The sequence below is a fragment of the Phocoena phocoena genome, chromosome 8 (genome assembly GCF_963924675.1).
Source record: "Phocoena phocoena chromosome 8, mPhoPho1.1, whole genome shotgun sequence".
Lineage (NCBI taxonomy): Eukaryota > Metazoa > Chordata > Mammalia > Artiodactyla > Phocoenidae > Phocoena > Phocoena phocoena.
This window is the reverse complement of record NC_089226.1, coordinates 105,476,919-105,502,348: the sequence shown is the minus strand read 5'-3', so window position 1 is coordinate 105,502,348 and position 25,430 is coordinate 105,476,919. Positions and strand designations below refer to the sequence as shown.

The following is a 25,430-nucleotide window of genomic DNA, read 5'->3' as shown; positions in this document are numbered from 1 at the left end:
GGGAGCATCTGGCCGACAGTATTGCACCACTATGTGCTTCAGCGTGTCTAGCACATTCAAGGGAATGTGGTGTTTCTAACGCTTCAGTTCAAGCGTGTGCTCTCAGAGCCGCAGTGCCATTTGAGGTTTCTCCGTGTTGCAGCTGATACACGCTTCCACAGAGGAGCAATAGTGAGGAAGTTTTCACTGCAGTGTATTTCTCCTTTTTCCCACCCTCCCCATGCCTTCTTCCCAGTCTCTACTAGGTTTTCTCTAGTGTGAAGGAATTATGCAGATCATAAAATATTTTTCTATTATAAATGATGTGCCAGGAACAACATGAGCTTTGTTTTTGTATTTTTTTGCTGCAAATAATTACTTGATGTCACACCACTGAACCAGCCAGATGATTTTCATCTCAACATCCATAGTACTGACGGTGTGCTGGAATCTCTACCAATTTATTATTTGTGGTGAGGGAGCTGTCAGAAAACTGTTTGCTGGCTGTCTCATTCTGTATGAGTTCCCAACCACAACTAATTGGCTAGACCTCTTTACCTCTTTGTTAGGCTTTTTTTTTTTTTTTTTTAAACTTCCACGAGATGAGAGGGTCAAGCTAGGTCTGAAGACATCAGAAAGGAAATTCTGTCAGCCCAATACTGTTTAAACGTTCTAAAATAGTAGATGACGTAAAAGCAGGCCAGCTTGGGCCTTACGGCCAGCAGTCCATATGGGTGAATTCACCCAGTCGTCATTCTTTAGAGATAGGTGGTGAGCTGGCTCACTTGTTAGCTACCTTATCATACACGCAAAATTCACGTCCTGTCGCTCTGCAGGGCTTCTCTCATCTGATTATCAGTCAGGAGTTAATGTGAATTTTGTTACATCATCGAGGCCTTTATTTTTGGTGACATAATGAACATTATAATATGCAAGAGTCCGCTTCTCTGGAAATTTTTTCTTAAAGATGAGGTCATATCTCAACTGTGGTACAGTTTATTTATAATGCTTTTCTGAGGCAGGGTTATCCAGATCTCTTCTAACCCTTTACTCTTCAGATTGGCAAAAAGAGTAGTCAAACATTATTAGAGCCGTGGAAGTTTTTTCCCGGTTTAGTCCATTACGAGGAACTTGTCCCTTTGCCGTCCCCTCAGGCGCTCTGTGCTCATCCCTGATGTGGTGTTTTTGCTCCTGCTGTTATTTCAACTGAAACATCCTTTTGTTGAATAACAAAAAACTTCACACCCTTGAAAGTCAATGTCAAGTTCTACTTCCTTCAGAAGTAGTTTGTTTTGTTTTTACATCTCTATTAAACTGTCCCTGAATTTTATGTCATTTACAATCAGTATCATATAATTTGATAGTTGATTATATAATATCTTCTGTTCTCTAATTTTTCAATTGTATATATCATCTCATGTCCCAAATTACTTGGTGGATTCCTCTAGAACAGGCACTATAAATTTTATTTGGTGTTCCCCTGAAGCTCTTATGACAGTCCTGGCCACACGGTGATCTCTTAGTCAGTGCCTCTTGGCATCTTCCTGACACTGTAGGTACTCAGTGAATTGTCCTCTCTGCTTCCACAATTGTGGCAGGTCACCACTGGAGTGTCTCCATGGACCTCCACCTCATTTTTAAAGAGAAGAGTTTTGGTTCCTCTGGACAGGTAGTGCCAGGCCACCCCGTGCCCCATTTTAGAGGCAGGGCTGAGGGCAAGAGCAGTGAAGTCTGTGCGCATGTCCCCTTCCCCTGAACAGCCCATGTGTGATCCAGGGTGGGTGGGCCAGGAGCAGTGTAGCCAGATCTGCCACCTCCAGGCACCCGTGAGAATAGAAGGCTGCAACTCTCCTCTCTCTAAAGGAGAGAACTAGACTAGACGAAGAATAAATTCATATAGCATTCAGTGACATAGTATGGGGACATTATTTTAAAAACGAGAGACATCTCCAGAAGAAGTAACACTTAGCATCTCACCCAGGAGTCAGTTACCATTTGCTGTTTCAAATGAGGGAGGACGGGGTCACGAAACAGAAGCAGAGCCGGTGAGAAGAGTGGCGGAGCCCTGATGAGCGAAGCAGCCAGAGCAGAGGGGAGGGCGGGCTGAGCTGAGGCTTAGACTGACCTCAGCCCCGACTGGAGACGGCTGTGTTTGTGAGGGCACGGAGCACAGGTTGAGGGTAGTTCCCGTGCTCCGTGGGGTGACAGGGGACTGTCAGCAAGCCCTGTGTGTGCCAAGTACTGTAGCAGCTCCTGTAGGAACCCCGAGACCAGGATGTGTCCCTGCCCGGAAGCAGCCAGTGGTTGCAGAGGCGAAGCCTGCACACGCCGTCTCCGGGAGCAGGTGGCCGAACTCGAGGGAGGGAGGGAGGGAGAGCCCCAGTCACAGCCGGGGTTTTGACACGTGTGCTCCTTCTCGTCCCCAGGATCTACCCACCGTCTCACGTGGCCAACACCCCAAGTCCCCTCAGAAGCAACACTTCTAAGCAGCCCTTGGGAACTTGTCCCGGTTTCTTAACCCACAGCCGCCTCTCAGGTTTAGCAGCCTCCAGCGCACACTCATCTCTCCTCCTCCTTCGCCCTTGGAGATGGCTTCTAGGCTAATCCCCAAAGGAGCGGTGAGGAGGGAGCTCCCCAATGCCCACAGGACACATTCAAAACACACTTTGATACTGGTGGTAATACTAGTTGTACAGCTCTAACAATGCGAACAGTCGTTTATCTGTTAGTCTTTAATTCATACTTTTCATTAGTGTTCTTCTGATTTTGGAAAATATAGAAAATAAAAATAAAAAGAGCTATTTGGTGTGGGGAGCCACACACAGTAGAGGTTTAAACAAATCAGTGGAAGAAACTCGGGGAAGGCTTCTTGGGGAGCAGACAGCGATAGGGTCCCTGGACGTGCAGCTGGACCTGGCCAGGCTCGCGCCCCCACGTGTGAATGTGCGTGCCACACCCCCTCATGATCAGGCACCGATAAATAACACCTGTAACTCTGGTGTTGCGATTTTCAGTGTTCGTTCAAAAACACCAGATGCTTAGCTAACTCTCTTTTTAAAGAGTAACGATCTGAATACATTTTCTTTTTTAATCTTTATAGAGTAACTGTTAGTTCATGGGACACAAAGTCTAAAAAGCCATGTAACTGTACCAAATCACAGTGTCTGAAATTGTAAGTAATCCCAAATCCTTCATTATTAAATAGAAATAAGGTCGTTTAGAAGTCAGTAAGTGGAGCAGAGTCCAGACAGACCTGAATGGCTAGTAGCGTATAGGTTACAGTTAAGACTCAACCGCTGGGTCCTGACGCTCCTTGTAACCCAGAGCAACAAGAAGCCACGCTTTCTGCCTAAACCTGGTTGGGATCTTTTGGTGTCATCTTGACCAACTAGCCTAGGAAAGGACCTCAAGTGGTGTGATTTTCTTGGATTTAGGTTTACATTGTTTAGCGCCCCAGACAAGTGCTAAACACGGCATCCTTGTTGAGCATTAACTGTAACATTTCCACCTCCTAGTTTTTAAAAGTTTGATGAATTGGTTTACGCTATATTGAATTCCTCTTAGAAACATTCTCCCCCAGGGATGCCAGCTCCCTGGAGGCTCGCTCAGCAGCGTGGCAGGGCAGGTTGTGAAGCAGAATCATGGGCCGGGGTGGATGGTGTGGCTGAAATAGGAAGCGGACCAGCCACCCCGACCGACGGCACCGTGCGCTCGAGCCCCCTTCCCCACCCTGTCACGTGGAGACTCTCACTGGTGTGGTCTGCCGCTCTCAGCCCCTGCTCCGGGCTGCTGCTTTCCGCCCTGAGTGCCTGCCTAGCTTTGTTACGTGATGGAACGGGGGATGCCGCCTCGCCCGATGTCTAGCAACCCTAGCCACCATCTCCACGTGATTCTGCTGAAGTCACTGAGAGCTCCAGTGATGGGACAGCGATGTGGGGGTGCAGACGTGGCTAAAAATCCAGAAGTCCATGAAACCTGGTTCACAAAACAAAACGGAGAAAAAATCTGATTTTTTAAAGTTAATGTTGAAATCTAGGGTTGACTGTATGTGAATACTGAGTTGCCATTGGTTTAGTCTGTGAATGCGAGGCCTGTACCTGTCTGAACGTTGGAAACGCCACGAGACCACTGATCAGGAGCTCTAAAAATGCAGCTGGGTGAGGAGGAAGGAGAGCAGAGGGCAAAGCCCGGACCACACGACACTGTCAAGCCAGAGTGGCCGGCCCAGAGGAACTTCTGATGTGGTGGAGGACGAGGTGGTAGAGTCTAGAGTGGACAGAGCCGGGGGTGGGCGCGGCTTCCTGTGGACAGGGGCTGCCAAGCTGCTGGCTGGGCTGGTGACTGGGGAGCCCGTGAATAACCCGTGAAGCCTAGAGCAAGGTGTAGACTATGACCGGGGACAGAATGAGGTAACTCTTAAGGACGTGGAGATAAGATGAGTCTCCAGGAAGGGTTTAACTTATTGATTACCTCATAATGGAAAAGCCCAAGAAAGAGCTTCCTGCCTAGAGGCAGCTTTCCAGATTAATCGGTGACTGACACACTAAAGAAAGAATTTATCACCACAAGGGGGCTTGGTCAGCACTGGAACAAAGGAAAAGGAGGCTCAGAGCGTTTCCAGTGCTGTCCAGGGAAGGGAGGCAGTGTCGCTGGGGGCCATGGGTGTGGCCTTCTCCAGAGACTTGCTGTGTGCTGTGTGCCGTGTGCGGGGGGCCTTGCACCCTCCCGTTGTGCCCCGTGACTCTGCGCCTCTGTTACCACACTCAGCGCCGCCGTTTAGCTTCCTCAGTAGCTCCATCCCGAGGAGCAGGGGGCCCTGGGTAGAGGCTGCAAACGTTATGGGCACCGGAGGGGTTGTTATTTCCACCATAAATTAACACACAGCATTCTGAGCAGTGCATCGCGGTTTGGTTGGTATCAGTCTGTCACTGAGAAACCAATTATCTCTGGAAATACTGCTTTTGGAAAGGCCAAGGAATGGGCAAATGTACCCCTGCGGAGCTTCTTGGAGAGACCCATGAACTGGTGCTGGCGGCAACACCACTCTGTCTCTCAGTGTGCCACAGGCACTCGCACTGGAGCAAGTCAGGGGTGGGTTCACCGTTGCCTGCTTCGCTAGCAAGCATCACCACTGGCTTCCTTTAGCTCTTTACTCCCCGCAGCTAAGCCACGTTCAAGGCAATGGAATCTAATTTTCTTGGAGTGCATTTGTCCTACTTTATTTGGGAGTCTCTCCTGGATAAAGGTTAAGAATGATTACTACTAATTGGCCATTAATAAAGAGAAAAACACATCGTTGTATTTTTTAGAAATCAAAGTGATACATACACGTGGGTAAAAATCAGTGACTATATCTGATTATGATGGAAAGTCCTAGTACCCTGCTCCACCTCTCCCCACTCTCTGGACTCCTCCCTAGAAGCTACCATTTTAGTGACTTCTGTTTTCAGGCTTTCTGAAGTTTGCTTCCACGTCTGGAAAGGTTACCTATTGCCTTCTTGCTGTGGGAGAGGAGGGGCCCACTCTGCACTCACCCCCTTTGCTAGAGCCGCCCTTTGTCGTGCCTTTGCTGATTACGCTCGAAACCTGAAATCATGTGCTCCAACCTTTTGTTGTTGTTCCATTAGCCAAAAAAAGCTGAGAATTATTTTTAAATGATAAATTTAATCTGTATAATTAAAATGGTGTTGATGTAAACTTAATTAAAGGTAGATAAATGTTTTGTGATTATTTTATTGAAAACTTATCGATTATTAAAAATTGATTTTAAGATTTTATAAGTAGTTCATGTGTACCTTTCCATCACTGTGGGAAATGATTTTCTTAATTTTTATGCATTTTAAACATTGATTTACTGCATCATGATTAGGTTATTAAAACACTGATTGTAACCCACTTTTGTATCAGGATGTTTTTTGATACAGGCAGTGACATGTGTTAAATTCTGAACCTTTGGACAATAATTTCATAGAGTGATAAGGAACCCTCTGCAGTGGAGTGGAGAAAGGGCTCTTCTCTTTCACGAGCACGCTGAAGGAAGGAATTGGCTTTATGTTATGAGTATAGGGTTTTTCCATGGCAGTTTTAATTAGCCCTTTCATGTATCGACTTTAAACAAATCCAAACTCAATTTTTTAAGCATCTTCCATTCCAACTCAATTTTTGCTGAGATACTGGGTGGGACTTGTTGGGAGAAGTTATACTATCTAATTTTTCACCCTAATCAAATCTAAATCAAGATTTTAATCATAGATTGGGTAGTCTCCAATACTGCTTCTTCAAATGGCCTTTGCCTCTGCCTCTGGTTACTTGGATTAATTAATTAACTAGAATGAATTAACCAGAATTCTGTGGAGTAGAAGGTCAAATCTGGATGGTCATTTTTTTATAGTCTCTTGTTCCTTACTTATACTTTTGATCCCTTCTTTTATATTTTAGAATAATAAATACTTAATTTATATTCTATAGCTTATAATTCTAATATTAAAGTCTCTGCTTATCTGATTCTGGTGTTTGTTTCTTCTCTCGATCTTTCACTCATTATGGCTTGTTACCTCATGTATTTTGTGATTTTCTGTGTGTGTGTGTGTGTGTGTGTGAGAGAGAGAGAGAGAGAGAGAGAGAGGGAGAGAGAGAGAGAATTATAATCACTGGAACTTTATATGTGGGAATTCTTTGAGGTTGGCTTGAGAGTACATTTCTTCAGAGAAAGTTTGAGTTTGTTTCTACTTGGGACTTGGTGGCCCTTTCAATTTGGACAACCTAAAATTTTTGGCTAAGACTTTTTTTTTTTAGGCCACACAGTTAATATGAATTCAGGTCTCAAACCCAAGTGAGCCCCCTCCTCTCAAGTCAATGCCCACATGCATTTTTCTTGCCCTTTCTTTTGCAGGGCATTTTTCCTAGTTCACTCTTCCACTGGGTACAGACCTTCTACCGTTCCAGCTTTACGTGTAGCTCTTGGAGCTGATCCCATGCCTTGAGCATTAATGTATGTAAATATATTAAATATATGTAAACACATGTGTGAGTGTATAAAGCACTTAGAGCAATGCCTGGCATATTGTAAATGTTCTGTTTGCCATTATTATGGTTGTTGTCGTCCCCCGCTCTTCCTCCCTGTAACAGTTAAAACCAAAGCCTTTGGTTGTTGGGATCAGCAGAGCCCTAAGATAGCTGCAGGCTTCAGCTTTAGCTTACCCCGCTGAGTGTTTGCTTCTCTTTCATTTTTTGGTCTCTGAGGCATTTCTTTAATTTTTTTTACCAGCTCAAATATGCATCTAAAACGTTTCAAATATTTATTCCAATGTTTTCAAGTGTTCCTAGCTGGGGATTTGTCAGGGTGCCAATGAATGAAGAATGAGTTTCGAATATATATCATCTCAAATCTTTTCAAACACTACAGCTAATTCTAGGATACAATGTGCTTGTGAGAAGTGACTGTACCACGGGGTATTGCAGGTATTTTCTTGACAGTATTATCACCTTCTCGTTAGGTGACAGAGTAAGATTACCCACAGAGTGCTGGAATGTTGCCAGCCTGCCAGCACTGAAACAGTCTGTACCTCAAGGACAGCATCTTTAACAGATGGTGCTCACTTGGTATTTCACAGCCAACAGAGGGGCCACCAAACCTCAAGTGATGGCTGTAGATGTGGTTTCCTGGGCAATGATGAGAGTAGACTGAAGAAGGGGGACAGTACAAATACCTTGTACGAGAATACCGAGACTGCAGATGGCACCGGTGACAAAGCGTAAACTCACAGGAATGAGGCATGCCCTGAAAGACCACCATCCACTCTCATTCATCAAACTGCAGGCAGTCAGATTTTCTTCCACTGAAGACTTGGAACCCTTACCTCTGTCTTGACTGACCCGCCAAGCGGGGGAGCCTGAGACCAGAGAGGGTGATGCTTTTCCAGCTCTCTTCTTGTGGCTGCCACTATCGCTGTTACCAACAGGAGCAGACCAGTCTGAGCCTACTAGGAGAGGAAAGCAATTTTGCGTGGAGGGGAAGCCCACATAAGTAGTAGAAGGGAGTGGGTGGAAGTTTGGCTGGGGGCCAAGGTGTATATCCTGGCCCTAGACATGGGCTTTCGACCCTGTCTGACCCTCATTCTAACCCCAAGAGAGAGCAGGACTGTAAGTCTTACAACAAGGAGGACTGTGTCTTATTTACGACTGTATTACCAGTGTCTAGCAAGAGGTCGATGTCTACTGGGCCCTCAGTACGTATGGCTGAAGGTGAGCAGTGACTTTTGATGAACAGAAGTTTTAAATTTAATGTAGTCAAAATTATCACGTGTCTTTATTAGTTTTTTTACATGTCTTTATTATTATTGCCTTTTTGTGCCCTGTTTAAGAAATCTGTCCATATCCCAAGGTTACACAGATGTGTCATGAGACTATTTCTAAAAGTTTTAAAGGTTTGCTTTTTGTCATTGAGGCCTTATTGCACCTGAAATGGATTTTTCTGAGTGGTATTAGGTAGGAATCTAATTATTTTTTTCCATAGGTACAATTAATTTTCTAGCACCACTTATTGCAGAACCGTAATATGGTCCCCCACGAACTGCAGTGTGTTCCCTGTCAGCTGTCAAGGTCTGAAGTACACATGTGGGTGTGGTTCTGGGTTCTTAATCCTGCTCCTTGCATGGATCCCGCTTCTTAGTTGTAGTGATTCACCTGTGAATTTCCTCCACCTTTGTATTTAAACAGTCATCTTGCCTGCAGAGAAGGACCATGGTATCTTTCCTATCTCATCCTTTTCCTTGCCTTATAGTCTTAGCTCGGACCTCAGCGCGGTGACGAAGGGTAGTGCTGGTGCTGGCATCGCCTTGCTCCTGATTTTAATAGAAACACTTCTAAAATTTCCTTACCCTGCCCGAAATAAGATATTTGCTGGAGGTTTTTGAGAGATGCTCTGTAGTAGGTAGAAGACATGCTTAGACACTATTTCAAAGACTCTAAATGACAACCATTTCAGGGCTCTGGGGCAGCTGATCAGTATCAGTGTCTCCACCTCCTTTATCAGCTGCTCTGCCATCCTCAGGTGAGTGGTTCGGTTCTGTGGGCTTAGAAGTCTGCCCCAGCTGCCACCCTCACATTTGCATTCCACCCACTGGGGAAGAAGAAGAGGGGAGCGAAGGCACACTCCTTACCTTCCAAGGTGTAACCAGAAACTGCCACAGTCACTTCCACTCGTATCCCTTTGGCCAGAACCTAGTCATGTGGTCAGACCATACCGGGTAGGAAGCTGGGAAGCGGAGTGGAAATTGAGCGGAGTTGACCACATGCTTAACCAGAGTTGCTGGCAAGGGGCAGAGTAAGGGGAGGGTGGGTCCTTCTCTGCCACATGCCCGCTTCGAGCTAAGGAAGTGTCCTTCTATGCCTCGTTTCCTAAGAGGTTTTCTTTTAAAATTCTTATTACAAATGAGTGGTGATTTTATCAAAGCCTTTTTGCCTGCATTCATTGAAATGATCAGATTGTTTTCCTCTTTTAATCTTACAGTTTGATCTATTACAACATTTTCTAATGGTCGTCCACCCTTGTAGACCAGGGATTAAACCCAATATGATCATGATGTACTAATGGTATCTTTTGGATGTACTGCAAGATTTAGTTTTCAATATGTTGCTTAGGATTTTTGTATCTTTTTCATGAGTGAGATAGATCTGCACTTTTCCTTTCTCATATTTTCTTTGGTTTTTGTTTTAGTGCTGAATTGCCTAATAAAATGCATTAGCAGTCTTGCCCATTCCCACTGGACTCTCTTTTTTTTCTCTAGCCTCAGAAAAGGTTTGGGCAAAGTAGGACTTACTAGTTCTCTGAAGTTGGTTTTAACTTTGTGCGTAAAGCTTTCTGGGCTGGCATCTTTGGTGGCTGGAGTGGAGGTATGAGATGGATTACTCATTCATTTTATTTAGTACTTATTGCTCTAAGTTTGTGTTTCTTTTTGAGTTCATTTTGTTATTTTATTTTTTCTTGAAAATTGTTGATTTCTTTAAATTTTCAAGTCTATTAATATATCCCTGTTCATATATTCTTTTATTATTTAAAAAATTATCTCTGTATCTGTAGTTACAGCCTTTAACGTTTTCTAATTTTAATTTCTGCTATTGTTTATTTGTACCTTTTCTCCTCCTCAGTCAGTCTCATGAGAGGTTTGTCTGTTTTCTCAGTCATTTCAGAGCACCAACTTTTGGTTTTATTGATTTTCTTGCTAGTCTTTCTTTTTTTTTTTTTTACATGTTTATTGGAGTATAATTGCTTTACAATGGTGTGTTAGTTTTTGCTTTACAACAAAATGAATCAGTTATACATATACATATGTTCCCATATCTCTTCCCTCTTGCATCTCCCTCCCTCCCACCCCCACATGCCACCCCTCCAGGCGGTCACTTCTTGCTAGTCTTTCTGTTTCCTATTTCAGAAATACAGTGACTTTTACTCTTTACTATTTTCTCCCTCATACCTTTATTATTTTACTCTCTTGTTTTGCTAGCTTTTTGTGTTAAATGCTTATTTATTTCCAGTCTTTTTTGATTTTTGAGGAAATGCATGTAAAACTATAAATTGCCTGTAGGTACTGCTTTGCTACATCCTCCAAGAGTTATGTGCTACTTTCATAGTCATTCACTCAAAATATTTTGTAATTTTCATTATAATGTTCTCTTCACCTCATGACTTATTTAGGTGTACATTTCAAAGTATCCAGACATGTATGTATGCATATATGTGTATGTATATATATATTTTAAGCAACATTTTTGTTGTTAATTTTTATGTTTAATTATAATGTGGTAAGATAATGTGGTCTATATGATATCAATGCTTTGAAATTAATGAAGGCTTCCTTATGACTTAATGTTTGATCGATTTTTAAAATATTCTATATTAACTTAAAAATGTATATTCTCTATTTGTTAGATACATTTACTATCCATTAGCTCCAGTTTGTTAATTTTGTTTTTTAAATCTGCTAAATGCTTATTAAATTTTGAGTGATTTATCTGTTTTTGATAAAAGTGCATTGAGACCTCTCACTGTGATTGTGAATTTGCTTATTTTTCCCTTATAATTCCATTTTGGTTTGTATATTTTGAGTCTATAGTGAAGGGTTATACAAACTCATGATTGTTATATCTTTTTTGTGAATTATTCCAACGACTGTTAAATATATCTCTGTAACCTATTGCTTTTTGCTTTATATTTGGTTTTTTTTTTTGGTTTCATATTAATGTTGCTATACCACATTTTCTTTGGTTAGTATTAGCAGGTTGTGCTCGTAACATCCCTTTATGTTCATACTTTCTGTGTGGTAGTTATGTTTTAGGTGTGTCTCCTGTAATCTAAATATAGTTGGCTTTTTAAAAAGCAAATCTAATAATCCATGTTTTAATAGACTTTAAAAATCCATTTGCATTCTTTGTCTCATTATTGGTATACGTGGAATTATTTGTACCACCTTTTTTTGAAGGCTTTTTTTTCCATGTTTATTGGAGTGTAAATGCTTTACAAGGGTGTGTTAGTTTCTGCTGTATAACGAAGTGAATCAGCTGCACATGTACATATATCCCCATATCTCCTCCCTCTTGCGTCTCCCTCTGAAGTCTTAAAATTTATTTATTGAAGTTCTTTTCTTTCCCCAGTAAAATGGCGGCATTTCACGCATGCTCTCTGCACCTTTTGCTTTTTAAAATCGTGGTAAAATATGCAAAACATGAAATTTACCATTTTAACCATTTTTAAATGTATAATTCAGTGACATTAATTACAGTCACGATGCTGTGCAACCATCATTATCCGTTTCCAGAACCTTTTCATCATCCCAAGTAGAAACTCTGTACACATCAAGTAGCTTTCCATGACCCCCTTGCCCCATCCCCTGGTAACCTCTGTTCTACTTCCTGTCTCTTAGTTTTCATATTCCAGGCACCTCATGTAAGTGGTTTCATACAATATTTGTCCTTTTGAGTCTGGCTTCTTTCACTAACATGATGTTTTCAGGGTTCATCCGTGTTGCAGCATGTATCAGTACTTTATTTCTTTTCAGGCTGAATGATATTCCACTGTATGTACAGACCATGCGTGTTTATCCATTCATCTGTTCATGGACACTTGGGTTGTTTCTGCCTTTTGACTGTTGTGAATAATGCTGCCTATGAACATGGGTGTGCAAGTATCTGCTTGAGTCCCTGCTTTCATTTCTTTTAGGTGTATACCTAGAAGTGGAATTACTAGATTATATGGTAATTCTATGTTTAACTTTTTCAGGAAACACCTTACGGGTTTTCACAGTGACTGCGCCATTTTACATTCCCACCAGAAATACACAATACCACTTTTGTGTTTTCTGATTACCGCTTTTTCTTTGCTTCTTTTTGCCTGATATATGTTTTAGGAAATTAGCCCTAACGGCAAAGTGGAGGAAGTTGAAAGTTAGGAGGCTATCACAACAGTATAGACAAAAGATGATGATGACCTGAACTAGGGCAGAGATGGTAGCAACGAAGAAAAAATCCACAGATTTAAGAGACATTTCAAACATACGCATTGTAGCAGTTCTTCCACTCATCATTTATTCATTCCACGAAGTATTTTTGAATGCCTGTGATTTCAGGAATAGGGAAGACAGAAATGAGCAACAGAGTTATGGTCCCTGCCCTCTCAGCACTCACAGTCTAGTGGGGGAGACAGACATGAAGAAAACAATCACACACGTGGAGGTCATGGTGGAGAGGAGCAGCAATGGGCAGAGGGTGACGGGGGGAGCTGACAAGGTATGACAGCCAGGAAAGCTTCCCAGAGGACAAGAGGGGTGTTGGATGAGGGGGCAGAGGTAGATTGAAAGTGGGTTGATAAGAGTGTTCTAGGCAGAGGAAGCAGCAGGTGCTTCCTGCTGTGGCAAGAGAGAGAGGGTACACGGTTCTTGGAACAGGAAGGAGGCCAGTGCCACTCGTGTAGTATTGTTCATTATTCCAAAATATATAAGATAATCTGAATGTTCAGTATAAGGGGAATTATTAACTAAATTATGATGCCACTATAGAATGGGGTATTGTTCAGTCATTAAAATGGCATGTAAATCTATTTACATGTAATATTAACACTCATAACATTATATTGATAAGTAATGAAAGCAAGCTGTCACATTGATTACTGACATTGTTACATAATAAAAGCACATTGAAACAGTGTATAGAATATGATCTTTTTTTAATATATTATATGTAACCAAACAACATGTATTTATTTTAATATGTATAGTTTTACAGAAAAACTCTGAAATGTATTTGCCAAATGATCATCTCTAGGAATGGGATTCTGGGTGATTGTAATTTTTCCTTTTTGCTTATTTACATTTTTAAAAACTACAACAAATGTGATTTACTTGTATCAAGAATAAAATTAGCAAAGACATTTCTGAGCCAGAATCAGTAGACTTGGTTAACCCCTTGGATGTGAGAAAAGAGAGAAAGGTAATTGTCAGAAATGACTCAGGGGTCATGTTACTGGGTGGATGGACACCATGAATGCAGAGAGAGACTACAGAGTGAGCACAGTGAGGGCTGAAGGTGAAGGTGAGGAGTTAAGGTGTGGACACCCTGAGTTGGAGGTGGAAATGTCTGATAGGGTGGAAATGTCTGATAGGAAGTGGGGAATGTGGTTCTGGAGCATAATAGTGTCACACACTGCTGAGAGGTAAATGCAGTGAAGAGGTCCTTGCCTTTCTGGTTAAGGAGGTTGTTTGAGAGTTAGGGGGATGGAGAAGATGGTCCGAGCACAGTAGGTTAAAGAAAGAATAGGAGATGAGGAAGGATAAGCAGCAAGCGTAGAGACCCTCTCTTGGTGTTTGGGGAAGAAGAAAATGAGTGTTCAGTGATACACAGCTACAAATCTTCAACATAAAGTTTTAAAAAGTAGAGGGGACAGAGTTAATAAATAAAAGCACCCAGCAAGGTGTGGGTGCAAGAAAAGAAATATGCCTAGCTTGGACCTTGGTGAGTAAGCGTAGTTTGACTAGGTATAAAATTCTAGATTGTCAGTTTTTCTCTCAGTGCTTCGAAGGTATTATTCTACTGTTTTCCACTATTTCTAACATGAAGTGAGTGGTTAGTCTAGGTACTGTCTTTTCTTCTGGTCTTTTTACAATTTTGTCTTCAATTTTTCTTTTTCTTTGCCTTTTTGGGGTTCATTAGTTTTCTGAAATCTGAGGATCCACAACTTTCAACAGTTCTGGAAAACTCAGAGATATCCTCACTCCAAATATACCTGTCTTCCATTTTCTCTTTTCTGTCCTTCTGTAATGCTAATCAGACATACGTGAGCCCCTCTAACTAGCAACCATTTCTTTTAATCTCTCTTCCATATTTTTAACTTTTTTGTCTTTTTATGCTGAATCTGGATCTAATTTCTTTATCTTTCAGTTTATCCTTTCTGACTTTTCATTTAGTTATTATTTTTATCCAGCTCACATGCACATAAAGAGCCAAATAGTTATACAAGGCTTATGACAAAAAAAATGTAGTTCCCTGACAATTGTTCCTTATTTTCTGATCCCCAGGAACTTTTAGCCCTTAACCAAATCTTTTAATATTTGCCTCCATAAATCTAAATAACGTGCTTGTGTTGCTACTTCTTGGCTTTTCAGTTTGGGCATGATCTCTTATATTTGTGCCATGAAAGATGTGGATTTAGCTCTCTTCCCTCTTGCTACTCACACGTAAGCCCCCTCCCAACACACACATGTCCTGTTCCCAGACATCAGATGTACTTGGTTGGATCAGTAGTATTTATTTTTTATGACTATGAAAACACTACTCACTGCTGAGCCTTGATTAATTTTCTTCCTGCACTTCTTTACCTTTTCCCTTGAGTCAATACTCAGTTTTCTAACGTACCTAACACTAACTTAACCCTTAACTCTCCTCCGCTTGTGTAACTGTTCTCTCAACGTGCTCCAACACACTAAGTATTCAGTGAGTTGGTCTGGAGGAAGCCTTTCCTGCAGCCGTCACTGCCCTGCTCTTGAGTGGTTGGTTTCCAGGCCTGCTGCACGGTTCTCTTGGACCCTCCCTCCAGCATCAGGCCCAGGGTTCCCTTGGCTTCTTCCTCAGGTTTGAGCCCCTGGCTCCTGGATTCCATTATCTTCCTCATTTGATTCACTGCATCATTTTGGTGCAGCACGTCCTCCAGTAGCTTCCCGAGAAAGAGTGATGGGAGAGAATGTTTTCAGACCGTATGTGTCTAAAGATGTCATAGTCTGTCCTCTCACTGACATGATCATTTTGGATGGACAATGGGATTTCCACCTTCAACTAGTGGAATTTTCCTTTAAAAATTTGAAGGCTTTGCTGCATTTTCTTCTAGATTCCAGTATTGCTGTGAACTTTTTTCTTGCCCTTGGTATGAAACCTATTTTATTCTTTCTAGAACCTTGTGGGAGCTTCTCTTTGCGCCCCGTGCTCTGAAATTTGGTGAGAGGTGTCTTGTTCTGGCCATTTGGCAGTCCCTTTCACTCTGGGAACCCATGCCCCTTAGCGCTGGGAAATGTTCTTGACTTACTTTCTCCCCTTCATTCTTAAAATTCCGTCTTTCTGGAACCCTTATTTTTTACATAAGTGTTGGACCCTCTGATGCTCCTCTACATTCGTCTTTCTCTATTGTTTTCTACTTTTTTGTATGTGTGTTCTGTTTTCTTATCTTCTGTTAAGTTTTTCATCCCTGTGATTACTTTTTTATTTTACATAATATATTTTTTGTACTCTGAGTGTTTTTTGGCATCGTGTTCTTGTTTCCTGGATACAATAACTTTTCTTAATCTTTCCAAGGCTCTTGATACCCCCTTGTCCCCCGCCCCCTTTTCTTTTCCCTTCAGAGTCTGTTTCTTTAGGCCTCTGTCTTTCATATTGGATGAGTCCCTAAAATGTCTGCAGATCTTTGCCTGCCACTCTGCTCATGGTTAAGAGCACGGCAGAAGGGAGGGGGCGTTTGGTATGTTGGTGGGAGCTTGCTCCCTGTGGCTCCACCGTAAGGTGATCTTACCAAGCCACTTATCGGGGAATCTCAATGTCAGACTCTCTATATTTCCTCTTGGGCTAGTGGGTCCTCAGAGAAGGCCTTTCCAATCTCCTGCTAGAATTCTAAGGGCTGAGTAGAAAAACCTGGGGGTCTCAGATTCACCTTTCCCCCCTTTTGTTCTTTAGAATACCCCAGTCCTCAATTGTTTTACCCCAGAGAGTAATTTCAGTCTCTTGCCATGGTGGTGGAGGAGCAGTCACGTACTGGAAGGGAAGGAGCCTGGGGACCCCCTACCTCCTAAATAGAATTTCAGCCACCTTCACCCCACTTCAGAGCAGCCTGGTACCTACCACCCATTCGTGCCTTCAGAGCTGCTTCTCCACTCTCTCTTGCTAGCTCAGGTTTCAGTGTTCTTGAATCTGCTGTCCATTAACTCTCTCCCCTCTGTTTTCCAGCCTCCGAATCTTCTGTAATTGTCTCCGCTCCCTTCTGTCCATCCTAGTGGTCAGGAAAAACTCTCACATTTTCCCCTCGTTCTCTGCCTGTGTCTCAGACAGTGCTGTGTCTCCACGCTCTCCTTCTGTGAAGTACATTTGTACGGAGGTGGCCTTTCAAGGATTCACACTTTATATGGGTTTTTTTTTGATCCAACCCCCACCTTCTGTAGCTCAGACTTGGTCTCCTGTCTCCTGCAGGAGTGGCCCATTTGATCCCTAGGACCTGCAGAGGGCCCAGGACAACACTTGGCAGCTACAGAACTCACCTGTCTGGCTTCACAGTTCCTTATCTTTTCACATCTGACAATCTCCTTTACTCTCCTCTTGGTTTGACATGCATTTTGACACATTATTTAAAAATATTAAAATAATAAATGTTAAAAAAATAATAATAATGTAAAAAGAATTGTGTTCAGGAACTCTGTAACAGGAAGGTTTCTGCAAACGTCTAGTCCACCACATGGCCAGACACAGAGGCCCTCCTGCATCCGTTCAGCACTCTGTCAGAGGCACCTGCTATGTGGGAAGCACGCCAGGCCTTCCCTCAGCAACCTTGCGAGCCCGGGAGGTCAGGTGCCAGGGCTTCCTGCCTCCAGACGCTGACTGATAACCTGGATCAGATAATGTGGGGAGCCAGTAGCAGAGCTGATGTTAGACCTGCATTTGAAGCTCTTTTCCATGAATCATGCTCTCGGAAGAGAACGCTGTGGGTCTTCTCTAGTCACAAGCTGAGGCCGTGGAGTGGCTGATGAGCCTCCCAAAGGCTCTCGAGGGCACAGGTTACAAGCAGGATATTTTACATGAATTTTTACAGGAGTTGAGGAAAGTGTCTTGCCCCCGCCCATACTGAAAAGGTGTAAACCTCAGGCCTATTAGGGCCTCTGTCGCACAGCACAAGAGCAGGCTCCTACGAGAGCATGTAAAGCGGTTCACAGTCATAAACGCTGAGAGGTCTTCAAGGGAAACGCAGCAGAGAAGGTGCTCAGCACTGCCCTTGAACTGCCGGGCACTGCCCATCTGACTCCAGGATCCCAGGGGCAGGTGCTGGAACAGGGTCTACTCAGCACGCTGTCCTGTGGACTCTGCTCGTGGACGACATGTATTATCACAGTGTGACAGCAGTCGTGTCACACACGTGTTTCTGACCCAGTCACGCCTCCTTTCTCCACCACTGACATGGAATGAAAGTGACACAAAGCCTGGGCCAGGGTCCACCTCTAGGTCCCTTCGTTTTTTTCTCGTAGGCGAGGTCTGGCCGAGAGGTGAACTCACTTTCAGCCGGGTTGGGATGGTTGATGGGAAAGTGGCTCTTTGCTCACCAGCTTACAGTGTTCCTGGGAGAAGGGCGGCGGGCATTAGGGGCAGGAGACAGTGGACGCCAGCGGACACTGTCCAGGAAATTGTTTACTCTGCACATGCCTATTTTATGAAACCAATGATTTTTAACGAGTCTCTCTCTCCTGTGTTGGTCACTGGAAAGCATCATCCCAGTGGATCTAATTTTCACATAAAGAGGAGAATCGCGTAACTAAAAGTTGTGTTGACTTGGCGTGTGACCAGCTCTCTCCCTGTAGGTGTGTGCACGCTTGTTTTTAACTACTCGCAGCGGTGCCTTTGACACACTGTGTTGTTTTATTCACAGGTACTGTGATTGCTTTGCAAGCGGGGACTTTTGCAACAACTGCAATTGTAATAATTGTTGCAACAATTTACATCATGAAATGGAACGGTTTGAGGCCATTAAGGTAACAAATTTCCATTAAATACACACATTCTGAAAGCATTTAAAAGTGCATGGGGTATTCACAAAACAATCTCCTCAGATTTCTAATTTCAGTATTGAGAAAACCCAGTGTTGAAGAGTATGCATTAAATAGGACTCTATGCCTGAAGGTGGCGGTATTGACCATGACCAGGGGCTGTTGTGAGAGTGGCAGCTGGAGAAAGACCTTTATTCTCCACCAGCATGGGAGGGCTTCATGGGGGCAGCAGGGTCCCAGAAGGGTCTGGTTTAAGAGCATGGAAGTATCCACGTTGTCTTTTTTTTTTTTTAACCACTTTATTGAAATACAGTTGACCTGTAAAAAGCTGTACATTTAATGTATACAACTCAGTGAGTTCGGGGTTAAGTATACACACATGAAATCACAACCGTGAAGGCCATAAACATATCCACCACCTCCCAAAGCTGCCTCCTAACCTTAGCAGAAAGTCAGCCCTCTGCTTGGAACAAAGTGGGTACCCAAGAACAAATTTAAGTGTGTTCAGTAAAGATAAAAGGCTGCTCAAGTCACTGGAAGCAGCAACTGAAAAGGACAACTCAGGTTGTCACACAGTGATCAGATACAATGTCTAACAGTTACATGAACAGAAAAACTCACTTAAATGCAGTTCGGTAGACAGTCTTTTGGGGAGGGGATAAAGTCTTCCATACAGAAAAGCCTGTGAGTACATTTGATCCATTTCCTTGGAAACTGGCGATACCTTCTACTTCCATTGGCATCAGGGACTCTGCCTTATTTTGGCTAGATCTTTCCTAATTCTGTCTTCAAAAGAGTTAGTTACTAAAAGATACCTAACCATCACTTTTTTCAGGTGACTGAAGGAGGTGGGAACATTAGTGTTCATAACAAAATAGTCATTGCACTTCCACGTTTTTAGAGGGCACCCCTTCCCAGAATAGCTACTCAGCAGTGTGAGAAAAGGACTCTTTTTCATCCAGCTTTGGCCAAGAGATATTACCTGCGGGAGCCACAAAATACTCCTCCACACCTCGGTGGGAGTTTTATAGCTCTTCAGCACAGTTGCCTTCTACCACATTGTCGGATCTCAGGTACAGACATCTGTCCTCCAGAACTGACTCTTTGGGCTCCACCCGGTCCGTGTCCACGGCGCGGAGCCGGTCGGCGAAGGCGATGGCTCTCTCCAGCCGTGCCACGGCCTCTTGGCTGCCGAAGTCCACAAGCGCTAGCCGCTCCAGGTGCTTGATCAGCTCGGCCGTGACCCGGCGGCTTCCCTGAGGATCGGCCTTGGAGGTGAAGCCCCGGCACCCGCCCGCCAACGCCCGAAGGCCCAGACACACGGCCGGCATCCACATTTCTCTCCTTCTCGGCCTCCGTAGAGCGTCCTCCTCCACATTGTCCTGATTTGAGGTTTAGAAATTTGGATTGTGTTATGCAGCAGATAAGCCTGAGTTCAAAGAGTGTAGTCTGAAAAGGCGGAGATGGTCCACTGTGTGAAGAAAGTTGGGTGAAAGCTCTCGGCCATCGTTACTTAGACTGATTTTTATTCTCCTTGGCTTCCCGGTGAAGGGAGAATCTAGGGGCAGACAGCACCTTGGAGAGCCCCGCAGGCCACCTGCTAAAGGCTAAATGCATTAGGGGCAGTTTTCATCCCTTCCCGTGGGCACAAAAGATTACCAGAGAAGGGAGCACAGCCCACCTGCTCAGGCCACGTCTTGGTGCCCTCTCACTTACCCAGGGAAACTGAGGGCCATCCCCTGTGGACTTGAGGCTCTCCTACTGTGCCATGGTTGGTCTGTTTATTTTTTTCTAAAATACTTTAACTTGCCTCTTGACTTATAGATAAATCAGTTGAAAATATCAATTTTGATACAGGCAGATCCACAGCTTCAATTGCATCTAAGCTTCAGTATAGTAGCCTTTTCTTCAGGGGTAAAGGATACTGTCTGCAATTAAAAGTTTGAAAAGTGTTGGGAGACTTCCCTGGTGGCGCAGTGGTTAAGAATCCACCTGCTAATGCAGGGAACACGGGTTCGAGCCCTGGTTCAGGAGGATCCCACATGCCACGGAACAACTAAGCCCATGCACCACAACTACTGAGCCTGTGCTCTAGAGCCCACAAGCCACAGCTACTGAAGCCCATGTGCCTAGAGCCTGTGCTCTGCAACAAGGGAAAGCCCGTGCACAACAATGAAGACCCAATGCAGCCAAAAATAAATAAATAAATTTATTTTTTTTAAAAAGTGTTGGAATTCTCATGCATTGCTGGTAGGGATGTAAATTGGTACCAGCACTTTGGAAAATTGTTTGGCAATGGTTACTAAAACTAAACCTTTGTATGTGCTGTGATCCAGCAGTTCATTCCTAAAAACAGAGCCCCTAGAAATGAGTGTACATGTCTACCAGAGGCTTGTACAAAAATGTTCACAGCAGTTTTATTCATAATGGCCCCAAACTGGAAACAATCCATGTGTTCAGTGGTAGAATGGATAGATCTGTCGGGGTGTGTCATCTAACGGGTGACACCCATCAGTGAAAAACAAAGACCCACAGCTCTGTGCCACAGCCTGGAGAATCTCACACGGTGCTGATGAAAGAAGCCAGATGGAAAAGAATGCACACCAAAGGGTTCCACTTAGATGAAGTTCCAGAACAGGCAAAATTAAAGCAATCCCAGTCAGAATAGAGGTTCCCTCAGGGGTGTGTTAAGGGGAGGAGTCATGAGGGACCTCGGCATGGGTGGGCTGGACTGTCCTCTGACCTGGTCTGGGTGGGGGTCGCACGGGGCTCACACATGCTCAGATTCATCACGGTCCACCAGCCCTCGTGCTGCAGTAAAATGTAAAAGCACACAAACACAGCAGCCTCACTACAAAGGCCCTTCTGCAGCGATGGGGACCTCCAGGGCTCTAGTGCCGACCGGATACCCGCTGCTCACCTGTGAGGGGAGAGGGGGCTCCCTCTGTGCCTTCCGCGTTGCTCCAGCACAGCTTTATAAAGAGTACGGCCTCACCTTGTCATTGAAAATAGTCTAGATAGGTAGCAGACAGGTAGAAGAGTCAGACAAACAAAGCACGATAAAAAGCCGAGCGTGATGTATGAGAAAGGCACCTGGTGGTTGAGAACCGGGGCTGGACGTGAGCACAGGGACCGGAACCGGATTCCATCACTTGCTCGCTGTCATCTGACCTCTCGGTGCCTCAGTTTCTTCATCCGGCAGACAGCAAGAACAACGGTAGTGTTTCCTCCACAAGGTTGCTGTGAGGATTAAGTGAGAGAACGCGTATAAATCACACAGAAGTGGAACACAGTGCACATTTAGCAAACGTGAGCTGGTATCAGAGTACCGTGATCCCAACTATCTCAGGAAAAGAAGTACAAGAGATGCAGGAAGGAAATATGTCCACATGGACACAATGATTTTCATCACATCTTTACTGTCCATAAATTTTCTACCTTTAAGTGTTCAAATGAATTGAAATGAAATGGGGGGTGACGCACTTCCTCAACGATGTGAGATGAGGCTCACTGCTCGTCGGGCAAGCCAGGTACTTTGCACTGACGTTATTTCTAAGTAATAAAATGTATCTTGATGGAGTTTTGCATTTTCTGTCTTAGGCATGTCTTGATAGAAATCCGGAAGCTTTCCAACAAAAAATTGGGAAAGGACAATTGGGAGACGTTAAGCCTCGACACAACAAAGGATGTAATTGCAAGAGGTCAGGCTGCCTTAAGAATTACTGTGAATGCTTTGAGGTCAGTCAGCATTTCCTAAGTATTATTTTTAAAAACCAGCTAAATATATGGCCTAAGTAACTTTGTGGTTAAAAAATCTTCAATTTAAAGGGAGAAATATAATTTAATTTCTTCCTTCCAGGGCTTCTAAAAGGGCACCCATCAATCTACCTTAATTTCTCAAATGTGAATTACGCCTTATGAATCAAGTACATGAGCTCAGGCCTCCTTTGGGAGCATGTTGTCTCCCCCGAGCCCGCCCTGAGTGTCCAGCAGAGGGTGCCCAGTGCCAGGGCCTTGCCCGCCCTGCAGCTGCTGATCAGGGGCTGGAGCTACCCTCAGTGGCCAGCATCTGGTGGCTCCCAGAGGTGGGCCTTTTCCTTGCTGAGCAGGGCGGAGACGCTCTGGGTGGGGTAGTGGGGGCAGCCTTGTCCTCAGGTGAGTATTCACCTGGGTGCTGAGCAGGCAGCTCCCAAACAGCTCGTCTGGCTGCCGAGACACAGTGTGTCAGCCCAGTGTCCTCTGCTGGGCAGTGGCCCACGCAGCGTGCTGATGTCCTGTAGTGTCTGACATTACAACAGACTAGCAATCTCGAAAAACCTCCTATTCAAAACACCCAGAGGTGCAGAATAAAACACACCCCATTAGATGCATGTCTGAGCTGGAAAGGACAGAGGGAAACCCCCAGGGGCTGAAACGAAGAGGAAACTGGAAACCAGAGTGTCACAGGGCCAGCCTTCTGACTGCCCCCAGGCCGGGCCTGAGCAAGGGGTTGGTCCCCAGCCCTGAGTGTCACGCAACTGTGTGACAAGAAACAAAGTCCACCCACAAGGAAGCAGGAAGGGCCTCCCCCTAGAATGCCCACCGCAGGCCTGGCCTCGGGTGGGTTTCATGTTCTACCCACTCGCACGTTCTCTGCAACAGCAGAGCCAGCACGACACCCTCGGTGCTGAAGGAGAAGGGTGGTCGGGCTGGAGTGCTATAACCGGCTGAGGCAGGCTTCGATTAGAACAAGGGTCAGATGGAGCCTTCGCTGTGCTCCGCTGGACGAGGGAGAGACCCCACTCTCTGCTCGGGGCTCACACCCACACCCGCCCACCGGCCCTCGGGGGCCCCTCCCCACCTCTCTTCACATCACAGTCACCTGCCCCTCTTCACTTCTGCCTTTCTTTGGTATGAAAATTGCAGATTACATACGTGCGTGCACACACAGATATAAACAGTTATTTAAGATCCAAATAGAATTTGTTGGTGTTTGATGAATGGTAGGACAACCTAATTTTATTGAAGCATTTTACATTACCAGGCCCAAATTATGTGTTCTTCTATTTGCAAATGCATCGATTGCAAAAATTATGAAGAAAGCCCAGAACGAAAAACACTAATGAACATGCCAAACTATATGGAAATCGGAGGTTTTGAAGGCGGCCATCATTTGTCAACAACTAAATTTTCAGGACTACCAAAATTCAGAAAAGATAGGTAGGTACTCTGAACTAACCCTCCTAATAGGAGAATTCAAGGTTATTTTGAGAGGAGAGTTGGAAATTCCCTGGCAGTCCAGTGGTTAGAACTCCGCGCTTTCACTGCCGGGGCCCGGTTTCAATCCCTGGCCGGGGAACTAAGATCCCCCCATAAGCCGTGTAGCGCGGCCAAAAAAAAGATAAAATTTGAGAGGAGAGTTAAAACAGTTTACACACTGGAAAGAAAGCGTGTTTGTCTGTAGGTGGGGGACAAGGGATGGGGAAGGAAGACGCCAGTTTCTCTGTCTTGACCAACCCTAGATCACACACTGTTACCTCAGAGGGGCGCCTGCTGTCGAATCCGCTTGGTCCTATTTGTCCTCTTAGCTCGACCTTTTTGTCCTGACCGCCTGAGTTACCCCTGGTTTTGTACAAGAGCAGAAGGTCCCTACAGGACCTCAGGAGGCAAGGGCATGATCTCTAGGCAGCAAACACCCGAACCACTCTTTACCATAGGAAGTGACGGCAGAGAGATGTTCTCGGTGTGTGCTGTATTCCTTACTAAAGTGATTATGGAATCCACTTTAGTTGGATATCTTCCCATTTAATTATTTTGAGGTCATATTATACTCCTAGCAGGTCTCAAAGATTGAGTAATAATTTTATTATATATTGGACTAGATTCATCCATTTAAAAAAGTTTCTTTGAGTTCTCTGTGATGGGTCACGTCATGATAAAGTACTGGATATCATTAATTAATTGATAACATGTAGAAAAAGCCAAGTTCATGCTTATTTGGTTAGAGACATCAGAAATACTCATCACTGTGACCTGCAGAGGTCGTCATTGGTAAAAATGTACTGAAACATGGCTGCATGTTCTGTGAAATTATATGTGAAAACATTGCCTGACACGGGGATGTTGTGTGTCCGATGGAATAGGGGATATTCCATCGGATAGGGGCTCCATACGTTGGAGTCTGGTCTCAAAATGTTAAGACTCTTGACCTGAGGACAGCCCTGTTCTTTCATCTTCAACAAAAGTCATTGTGTGTTGCCTTTATAGAGAGATTTTAACCAATCCCAACGTCTATATTTTCATAATCCAACACTTTTTAATACTTTATAGTTTTCCTAAATTTTTTCAGTTTGAGCGTGACTTGGGCAACTATCTAGCTAAGCCACAGTTGCCCCTTGAGCCCAGTGGGGAGAGTGGCTGGTCCCGTACAACAGAACCTCTTCAGGGATCCAGGGGGCATTCCGAGGCAAGGCCATGCTGACAGCACGCCGCCTAGGAGGCGAGTCCTCAGAGCCATTGTGCGTCTGTAGCGCAAGTGCCCCTGGGAGGAGGGGCCGGTGCCCGGGGTAGCTGTCCTACTGCCGCTTTCCTCAGGTAGACTTGTGCACGGAGCTTAGAGCAAGGCTGCATGGCTTGTCTTAGCTAAGATTCCTGCTGCTTCGACCGCTGCCCAGCCCATGGGCTTGATACTGCAGCCCAGGTCTCTGGGCTCCTTAGTGGATCTCAGTTTGAGAAAATTTAGGATCTGCCGTGAGAGGGATGTCTAGGAGCTGACAGATTCACCTGACCTCTGTTTTCTTCTTCTAAGAGCAATCCTTTATATCATGACAGGTAATATAGCTTCCAGTGTTAGGAAGACAACATTAGATTTTACCAGTGACATTCTTTACAATGCTTTGACAAACATGTCTCCTTGAATGCGAAAGGTATTTAAAAACAGTGGAGTGATTGAACGTGGCCTTTAACTGGTCTGCTTCTGACAGGCAGTCATCCTCATGCATCTCCTGGGAGGTGGTGGAAGCCACGTGCGCCTGCCTGCTGGCTCAGGGCGAAGAGGCCGAGAAGGAGCACTGCTCTGAGGGCTTGGCAGAGCAGATGATCTTAGAGGAATTCGGGAGATGCTTGTCGCAGATTCTCCGTATTGAGTTTAAATCCAAAGGGTTGAAAATTGAGTCAAGTACAACGTGGTGA

General features: G+C 44.4%; 1 protein-coding gene and 1 pseudogene across 1 annotated transcript in view; one reads left to right on the top strand and one right to left on the bottom strand.

Moving 5' to 3' along the window:
- TESMIN (testis expressed metallothionein like protein) overlaps positions 1 to 25,430 on the top strand; it is a 37,685-nt gene extending 12,255 nt beyond the window's left edge. The window contains exons 6-9 of the mRNA XM_065882477.1: positions 18,143 to 18,245; positions 21,861 to 21,998; positions 23,284 to 23,459; positions 25,223 to 25,430. Coding sequence (XP_065738549.1) covers positions 18,143 to 18,245; positions 21,861 to 21,998; positions 23,284 to 23,459; positions 25,223 to 25,430 — 625 coding nt within the window. The remainder of the gene's footprint in view (positions 1 to 18,142; positions 18,246 to 21,860; positions 21,999 to 23,283; positions 23,460 to 25,222) is intronic.
- LOC136126426 (glutamyl-tRNA(Gln) amidotransferase subunit C, mitochondrial pseudogene) lies at positions 19,184 to 19,597 on the bottom strand (annotated as a pseudogene).